Here is a 9,978-nt window from a genome sequence, read left to right on the forward strand (position 1 = left end):
GGGTGGTCCTAATAGAAACAGGTCTCATTGCTGTTCCACCATGTTCATTACGTGTCCTCCATGCTAATTTCTAAACTTACTGACGCAGTTCTTCCTTTTCTTCGCAGATACACAAGCAGAAAGCCATGTAAAGCTGACAAGTACAGGTATGTTAATGTTCTAAGAGCGTCTTATGCTATTTCCTCTCGTAGAAAACGCAGGACGTCTCCATCATTGCAGAGAAGAGAAAGCGAATTCTATTTCTGTCGACCTGTGTCAACTTCCCGGAATGACGTCAATGAGCTCAATTAAAAAAAAAAATTCAGGAATGGTGTTACAAAAGACCTCTCCCGGCCTACGTCATCAGAGCACGTGTTTCTGGTCTGAGAGGCAGAACATACCGCGTACCGAGCAGTATATAATGTGGAGAAGAAAGGTGGCTGTGGAGCGTTCGCCACAAGCAAAACTGGTTCAGAAACGAAAGTGAACGGTTTTTCCCATCATGCAACGCGCCTTTGACGTCACGTTGTTTGCACCGGGGAGAGGACTATTAGCGATCAATTTAATTAATAAAAGCAATTGTATAAGCTGAATAGCTCCCTCGATGAATAAGTGCGAAATGGTTATTTTGAATATATATCTCATCAAGTGATCCGTCGTGGCGTGCTACAATGTACTAAGTGCTTTTAACCGTCCTTTTCCAGACCGGCCAAGGCTACCGACTTCACTCTTATACAGTACATAACAAAACAGCGAAAAGTCATGCACGGTACTGAGGCCAGGCATCTCAGGTACATTCCAAAGGTAAGCAGCCTTCGCACGTCAATTTTTGTTCCAGATGAGGATTGTAATTCTCTCGGATAAATAATTATCAGTGAAAAAGGGAAACACTGCGCCTATCGTGGAATTTCTGTAGATACAGTAGCCGCGTTTACATGAATGCGACAGGAGCGCATCGTATCAACTTTCTGGCGTATCGCGCTCATGTGAACGGAAAAAATGCCACAGGAGAGCGCATCTCGCTATTTCGTCAGGCAGGGGCAGATCGACAAGGGCAAGCCGACTTACCGGGTGACTGGAAACAGGCTTGGAAGTGCCCCTCCATCTCCCTGCGGTGGCTAAACAATACCCCCTCAATCGGGCTGGCCCCCTCCGCCGCGTGCACTGGGTGATTGGGACATTGTGCCGCCTGACTTGATGCAGTGCATGTAAACAGTGGCATGTCGGCTTCGCGAGATACACTGGGAAATACGATGCGCCACTGTCGTATTCATGTAAACGCGGCTTGAGATTGCTTTGTTCTTTTAAACCAAGTATATCCGACGAATCTCGAATTGTGCATGTGTTTACTAGCCTATATCACCGCATTTTTACATTCCGCAGATCCTGTACGCCCTGTGCGAGAGGCTGCTCAGGTTGAGCCAGTCCAAGGGCACACTGGGTACCAGCAGCATTAAGAGCTCATCGAGCAGCAGCATCAGCAGTCGGAGCAGGTGCAGACGAATTTTCACCGCTTGCGACCAGATCAGGAAATATTCATGCATTTCAGGAGCGATTCTTGAATCGATTTAAACAACTGCCAAAAGCACTCCTTGACGCCAGGTTGTGAACAGTACATGGTCGTATGTGTATGTTCTTCAATTGACTTAGGCAAGCACAGGTGTAGAGAGTGTCAATATTTAAGGCGTATAAGCAGGCTGGAATAAAAATGTGAGAATGAAGCAACAACACAACACAACACAACACAACACAACGCAACACAACACAACACAACACAACACAGTGTTTTGTGATTTTTACGTTTAGCTATGGTGTACAACTAGCGTAACGTACGTTTGTACGCAAATGGCCTCGAGAACTTCCCATTTACCAAGTGATCGCAAATAGACGTTACTCGACACCATCAAAGGGTCACGAATTGTTGCATTTGTTTTGGAACCCAGTCGCTTGTACATAACAGAACTACGCGATTCGTTACAGGATAGCACGTGTGATAATTTGAACTCTCAGTGTTAGCCAGGACGATTCCAGCCTGCAGCTAACATAGTGCGCTCTGCGTAGATCGTGTTTTTTTGCGCTCGAGAGGCTAAAACGTTCTATTCGGTTTTTATTCGTTACTTAAGATAAAGGAGAGTTAGTGGATGGGAGTACTAGAGGCATGTGGCCGACTAAATTGTGGTGTCGTTACGCTCCGCTCTCTTCATGTGGGCCAGGGAAGCCCTGTTAGTTTATAGGAACGCAAAGCTTGCCCCTCCCATTAAACATGCATATAAACTACTGACTGAAGTCAATTCATTAACGCACTTACCTAAAATCACTAGTTTGAAATTTAAGACAAATACAAACCGCCACACTATTCTCCTGCAAAACAGGCACTTTCGACTCTAACTGAATTCATTCTGCATCGAGATCTTCGAGCGGGATTGAAGCGTCCGGTTTGCACGGGCGTTTTGAATGCTCATTGAGAAGGTGCCCTCATGAGCGTAGGCTGGTGCCTAATGTTGCGCTGACATTCGTATCATGTTGATATCCACCAACACTGCACAGACAAGGCCAGTGGCCTCGGTGGGAAGACGCCGGGTGACGGTTGCTATTCATCAAACTTCCTTTCCTACGCCGACGTACTTTTGTCCATTGTGCGGGAAGACTCAGTGGAAGCGGTTGCTGGGTCAACCGACCAGCATGGGTGCACTATTTTTGTTTGCACCAATGATAGAGCCCGATGTCGAGATTATTTAAAGATGTGCCTTTGTAAAGCGGGCATGATGCACTAAAAATGGTTGGTCATGCGTTTTAATCAATTTATGCGTTAACATTCGTGCTTTTACATTACTCTTTTAGCTTTCATAGATCAGTGAGGGTGAGAGCGTCAACGCCCGCTTTCGACCGTGCTTGAAACCTCAAGAGTGCTTTGGGAATAGTGGTCCAGCCAAGCAGGATAGGACTCGATTGCGATTGAAATTGGCCGTGTGAAAACCTCTGATGAGCATCGAATTCGATGAGCATTGACTCGGTGATGATCGAAAGTGCCCGTGTGACAGGGGCGTTAGACGAAGAACATGTACGAGGCTCACAAAGCAGCGTTAACTTTTCTAACGCGTGGAGCATTACTGGGCCCATGACGGCTAAACTCGAACGTCGAGTGAGGCCACGTCGAGGGTGAAGAGAAGGAAAGAACGAGTGAAGGAAAGAAAAGGCCCGCTTGAGAGGAAGAGGGGTGACGAGTGAAGAAAGCTGAGTGTGGCGGCGGGAGTTAGTGCCGCATGTGCCTTCGGCGTGTCTAGGCGTGTGTGTGGCGGACGTGATGGATCCTGCCCAAAGGGTGTGGCTGTTCGTGTGAGGTATATAAAGAGTCTCTCAATAAATTAACCTTGCGTGTGTCATGAAATCGCGTTACTCACGCAATTCCGTCGGATCGAACCATCGATTGCCTTCCTCCATTTCTTTGCCCTTGGCATGTGCACGCGGTGACTATAATCAAACCCAATAGGTCGGGTTTCTAAACCCAAAGGTTGTGGCCCATAAAAAGCTCGTTGCACAATAAAATGTTATCATCATCACCCAGCTAAGTCCTCTGGAGGCCAGAGGTCTTTATTAATCAATGGTTAACCTTGTCCTGCGCCAAATCTTCGCGCAAACTTCCAGACCTCATTTCACACTGCGAATCTACGCCCCCCCCCCTCCCCCCGCTGTACTCATTTTTCTTTGGAATCGGTTTCATTACCTTGAAGAACCATGATTTCTTTATCATCTGTTGTAGGTTCCACCATGTCAATTTTATCTTCTTGGCTCCAGCTCTGATATCATTAACTTGCACCCATGCCCTAACCCACTATGGCAAGTCTCTCAATGTTCCCCTTTTCATTTTCCGTTGCAAAGCTCGCTGCACTGTCAGTAATTCAATTTCACACGAATTTTACTGCATTACACACGCAATATACTCCATTAAAATCGCTAGTTAAGCTAGTTGAGGGAAATCAATGATGAAAACAAACCAGCTCTGGTGTTTGCTTTAGTTACCTGTCTTTTCCGTATTGAGCGCGCCGGTCCGTTTCCTTCATGGTCTGGACCTTTCTCACTCCGGCCCCTGTCGTCGTTCCAGCACCACGGTCGGTTCCACCTCCAGCACGGGCAGCACGACACGGTGCCCCAGCTTCGAGCTGACGGACCTGGACCCCTTCTGGAACTACTTCCTCTCCTCATCTGTGAGCCACGAGCGATGGCGTCCCACGACCCAGAGCGAACGCGGCGACTCGGCGGCCACCAGCTCCTCGATGGCGACCAGCGCGGAGGACATGCTATCCCCGTCGCCCGAGGACGAAGAGCCGTCGGACACGGACGCCGTGCTGGACTCGCTGCTCATCGCCGGCCTCGCCGGCCTCTTCGCGTCCACGCCCAACAGCCCGGAGTTCAGCAGCTACGAGGACGAAGAGTTCGAGGCCAGCGAAGCCGGTGGCAGCAGCCAGGACGACGAGACCCTCACCGAGAACGCCTGCTTCAAGGAACTGTCCTCGCAGAAGGAGCTGCGCGCTCGGCGTCAGGTATCGCTCACTACCACTCGCGTGTTAGTTTGTTGAACTAAAAGATTAGGGAGCACCTAAGCAATTCATACGATGTGTAAATGCGAGAGCACCTGTGTCACTTCTCGGTGGACACCTCAACCGTGCCGTTGGTTATGCCACAACGTTGTCAAAGTCAACGCTAACGAGCCCAGCGAACGCCGGCAGCCTATTGCTCCAGAGGGGATGATGACGTCATTCGTGTGCCACGTTTCAGCCACGCGTGCCTGCCACGCGTTTCTGATGACGACGGGGCTTCCTCACATTGAGCCAGGTGATGCTCTCGCATTGAAAGAAAAAGAAACTGACACCACGGTTTCGGCGATGCAGGGCGAAAATCGGCGACATGCGGTCAACTGGAATGTAGTGAGATTTATAATCGGAAATGCACCTTGTACCACGGAGGGACTATAGCCGGTGCTAATGCAGTGAAGTCGTCGTGGAACCACAGAGATCATATACAGAGTAGCTGTAACCAAATGTAGCGAAACTGTAACCAAGCATATCACGCTCGCTTAGTTGTCTCTTTTAACTTTATCACTCTCCCGTCTGTGCGTTTTCCTTTCAGTTCCTCACCGCCTCTTTGCGGACGACGCCTTACGTCAAGATCTAGGGAGCTGACGGTCTATCATCTGTCGGCATCAAACGAATCACGAGTAAAATCATTTGCGGAGTTTTTAGTAAAACTTTCCAGAGCAGCGTGAATTGTCTTGGTTGCTGTTTCTCTCTTATTACCTTGTTGATAAGACCGGTTTCATTTAATGCACTAGTATCTGAAGTCTGTGCGATGTTTGCTTGTTGTCAGCGTTTATTATTTTCGCGGACCTTGCTTTCTATTGCTTTCTTTCCATCACCACCTATGTCGGTTTTAGTTTGCGCGCATACCAATAGGGACAGTTTGAAGCTTTTGGACCGACTCTTGTGATGCTGAATTTCACGCGTAATTTCTATACAGGGCTATCCAAACAATTTCTGGAACGAAATTTGAGGTATGCATTGGAGGTTGACAACTTCGCCTTTGACGTTCGTGAGGTACTCACGGCAAAAAAAAAAAAACGCTTTCTAATGCATTCAAGCAGTTTCTAGCTGCCTTCTTTGTGCGCGCATCAACTTGCCATGCTGCATGTGCCGTTCTGGACGATACGAAAAGTATGGCACGGTACTCACGTTATCAGGCATCCGTACGGTAGATAGAGCACCGAGGCTGTCGTGTAGATTCTCACGAATTGATGGCTAGTTGCACCGAAAGAAAAATAATATAATAATCAACACTGTCCTTCCCCATTAGTTTTCCACTGAAAAAGTATTGCTGTGCCACGACGCAGTTTTTTTTTAATTGATACTTTTCTCTATTCTTCTCAGTCATATTTGTTCCAGCGTGTGTACTACCTATTTGAATATTGTTTTCGATTTAAGAACATTTAGAGTGTTCGTCAAATTTTCCTACGACTTTACGAAACCTCAGGAAGAAAACGCCTGCTCATCCGTGGCCCTGTCTCCGTCGGACGTAGCCTCCGCGCTGCTTCTGGAGCACAAGCTTTTGGGACCCGTGTTCCTGGCCCGCCTGCGGAAATACCAGCGCGAGCTCAACTCGAGGGGGGCCGCGTGGGACAAACTGAACGTCGAGGAAGACCCCGCGATCCTGGCCGGCCTCCTATGGTTCTGGCTGGACGAGCTTAGAGAACCAGTGCTCAGCAAACAGGATCTCACCTCGGTCGTTGTTCGGCCCACAAACCCCGTCGCCGTGCTTCTTAAACTGAACAAGGTATCTGAAGCATTGCGTATCGACGTGAACTGTGCAATCTGTGCGAACGAGAATTCCGGGCGGATAGCATGCTGGTCATCGTAAACAGTGGTTATGCACTCTTTCGCACTTAAATCTGCCTCGTGCACAGCCATTTCTGTTTTCCTTAAAGGGTGCTCAATAAAATTCTGAGGGCACTTAATTCTGCTTACGTTGAGGAATGCGAAAATATGTGTTACCATGGCAGCCGCATTAGTTCACCATCACAGCGCTTACTGTAATTGTATTAGTTTTTCCCTTAATTAAAAACCTTAATTAATCAAATTTGCTCCGATTACATCCTCTGTTCACCTCACACATTTTGGTTTTTCAAATTTGGCGCCATTGCTGCTTTCCAGACCACCTACTATATTCCCGCCCAGCCTATTCGGCCGTCCGACGACTTTTGCTTCTAATTAATGAACTAATTAATATATGTGAATTAAACTTATTGTTCGTATAATTATAACCCATCAAACACATTTAAATACAGTTCAAACTTTATTTCCACTCCGTTGCCTATTTTTTCACTATTTTGCCGTCCACGGTTGTTCTCCCGTCCACTCACTATATCGTGGTATTTCGGTGGTTTTTCGACATTTTTTGCTCTAATTAATTAACTAATCCTCCTATCGACATCAAATTTTGTCGCACATCCTCCTCACATCATCCTCTATCAATTGAAATCATTCGTTTGATCCTAACTCTTATGAGGACGGTACAACGGCTGCCGACACGTTTTGCGGACACGCACTCGTCGACATAGACAAGTAATGCTTTCGCATTAAAAAATTAGGTGGTTAGAGCCAAAAGTTGTTTAGGGAGGTGGGTATGCGAGTTCCTAGTTCTCGCGGCCATAGGAAGCAGCCGGCATATACACTGAATCTGCTTTAAAGCACGAAAGCACTTTTCTGTATCTCTACAACCTCTCTGCAACGTCAACTCAATCGGTTCCATACCCATTGACCATGAAGGTTCAAAGTGTATCCATCCTCTAACTATAACTACCGCTTTATGGTTTTCGCCGAAAACCGAGGACGGGGATTTGAGTGGTTGTTAATCAGCCTCTGTCAGAACAGTGGCGTCCAGGGGCTGCCGATTTCAAAGAGTGGTTCGCTCTCTTTGCTGTAATAGTGGAAGGTGGCCACCAGTGCAACAAGAACGCTTATCGTAAGGCAAGGATGGCACTTGCCTCTGGCGAAGGGACGGCTTGTTCGTCGCACGCACTGTAACTTTGTGTTTGGCAGCGTCAACGAGCTCATACAATGGCGCCTGAGCGTCATTTATGTGAGGCGCTAATCTACCGAGCGACGGTCGAGGAACGCTTGAATAGAACCCGAACCCTAGAGCCAAGGTGGCTCGCTGTATGGAGCTAAATGCGCCTAACGTCACGCACTACACAATTAGTGTTTGTTTATATATTCGGCACGGTAGCATTCATTCATTGAAAGCATTATTGAACCAAAAAGGTTGCGTTGTCACCGCCGTGGATGCGGTGTTGGGTCCAGGCTTCAGGCAAAGGCCGCGGCTTCGTGCCTGCATGCAGGCGACCTACAGTGCCCAATCCACCACCAGCCTCTGAACTTCAGGTTTTGAGCTGGTTACCGCAGTCTCCCACTGTTATTTGTTGCTAATATGCCATTATGGCCTAGGCTTAAGCATGGAGAATCCGTACATCATATGTGCAAGGTTCCCTTTTGGATCCTTACACATGGGGCACTGTGGTTTAAAGTTACCGAGGTACATTAGAGCTCTTCTGTGTGGGCTAGGGAATGTGCCTGTTTGAAGTTGCCTCCAAACAACCTGTTTCTGTTTATTTAGTGATTTATGCGGGGCCGAGCATATTAGTCTCTGTCCTTTGTAATAGTTTGTAATCTCCATTGTAATCTCCACAGTAGCACATTCATGAATACAACTTGTCCGTTTATTCCTCTCTTCTCTACAGGCAACCCGGTTCACGACCGAGTACCTGGTGAGGTTCATTGCACGCCTCAATCTACCGACCCTCGCCGAGCGGCGCAACGTGATACGGCGACTCACCAGCGCCCTCTGCCACCAGACTCTGTCCATCGACGGCATCCAGCGGCCCGCACTGGCCGGATGGGCCAAGATGCGTCAGGGCACGGCTGCGCGTGCCACCGAATTCATGGAGGTGCTGCACGATGCCGTGTGCGAGAACGCTGCTTCGGTCAGCCAGCGAGACAGGCCCTTGCAAAAGCAGAACGGAACTCTCGCCAACGGTGCTTCCACGTCAAGGGAGAAGACCTTTCGGGGTATCAACATCATGGCTTCTGCCATCGCCAGGTAGCAGCGAGAAAGCTACCATGGGTGCAATTGCCGAGACGGTCTCGCCGGACTGGACGTTGTCCGTTGAACTTAGCCGCTGGTTGGCGGGCGATGAAAGCTTCCAGAAACTACTTGAGCACGGTCTGCGACTTTTTGAAACGAGTATTCGAGAGTGCGAGAAAACGAGTGAGCCGCTGCTTGTAAATGATGGCTCCAGGAGGAACCAAACTTGCTTCCAGAAGCTACGGGTACACGGTCTGTGACTTTTGGCAAGAAGTACTCGAGAGTGAAAGAAAACGGGTGTGCCACCGCACGTCAGTGATGGTTCAAGGTGAATCCAAACTCGCTTCCAGAAGCTACGGGAACACGGTCCGTGACTTTTGGCAACAAGTCCTCAAGAATGAAACAAAATGGGTGTGCCGCCGCATGTCGGTGATGGTTACAGGTGGATCCAAACTTGCTTCCAGAACCTAAGAGAACATGGTCCGTCACTTTTGACAACTAGTGTTCCAGAATACGAGAAAGAGGGTGTGCCGCCGTATGTCAGTGAATCCAGGTGAATCCAGACTTGTTGGGCGGTCAAAAGCTCACATAGGCTGTCTGGGTAGTCAGCGATGTCCTATAAGAGCGAGACCTTCAAGCAGTCTCAAGAGGCACAGCGCTCTGCGGCTCAACTTCCACTCCTTACTTAATCGCGTGACGCCATTTTGTCGATTTAGGTAGTTGTTGCTCGCAAGACGACTGCTAATCTTTCTGCGTCCTTTCTTTAGTGGTGCTTGTCGTGGAGAGACACTAAGGTTAAGAAGCACGTGAATAAACTCTGGCTTAGCTTCAAGAGATCAAGGCTGACGTAGAGTAGGCTTCATGTCGTTGTGTGAGTAATCATGAGCTACAAGATTTTACAAAGGTTTTCTTCGTATACGCCATTCTGATGGTATACTTCGACGAGTATCACAGCGGCCAGCAGCTTGCGTCGAGTTCGTGTTCTTTTATGAAAATGTAGACGTCCTGTGCTAACAAGCACTCACTTTTTGCCACAAAGCTGTGCGCGTTGTGTGCACTACATTCACACTTCGAAGAGGGTGCCACATTAGTTCTTCTTGGATAAACTCTGAAAGTCGTTTCAATCAACAAAGCTCAGTTACAGTCAACTAAGGACCTGAACAGGGCGAGGGCCGGCAACTATTCGAGTGTTGTTCCAGGAACACACACTTTTCAGGTGGAATATTGGCGGCTCTTACGACAAGACAGGGTGACAGGGAACAGTGGCCAGATTCACAAAACATTTTACATGCAATTCCCGAACGTTATTGGTTGGTGGCTCGACAGCTTTCTTGTCACCATGGCAAACCTCTAGCACATGCGCTCTGG

The 9,978-nt window shown here is 48.3% G+C and overlaps 1 protein-coding gene across 1 annotated transcript in view; it reads left to right on the forward strand.

Moving 5' to 3' along the window:
- LOC144106806 (protein tyrosine phosphatase domain-containing protein 1-like) overlaps nt 1-9,447 on the forward strand; it is a 94,908-nt gene extending 85,461 nt beyond the window's left edge. The window contains exons 7-12 of the mRNA XM_077639750.1: nt 108-146; nt 684-783; nt 1,363-1,472; nt 4,082-4,520; nt 6,004-6,303; nt 8,267-9,447. Of these exons, the coding sequence (XP_077495876.1) occupies nt 108-146; nt 684-783; nt 1,363-1,472; nt 4,082-4,520; nt 6,004-6,303; nt 8,267-8,629 (1,351 nt within the window). The 3' untranslated portion in view covers nt 8,630-9,447. The remainder of the gene's footprint in view (nt 1-107; nt 147-683; nt 784-1,362; nt 1,473-4,081; nt 4,521-6,003; nt 6,304-8,266) is intronic.
- Nucleotides 9,448-9,978: the final 531 nt, after the last annotated feature.

This window comes from Amblyomma americanum, chromosome 10, assembly GCF_052857255.1.
Source record: "Amblyomma americanum isolate KBUSLIRL-KWMA chromosome 10, ASM5285725v1, whole genome shotgun sequence".
Classification (NCBI taxonomy): domain Eukaryota; kingdom Metazoa; phylum Arthropoda; class Arachnida; order Ixodida; family Ixodidae; genus Amblyomma; species Amblyomma americanum.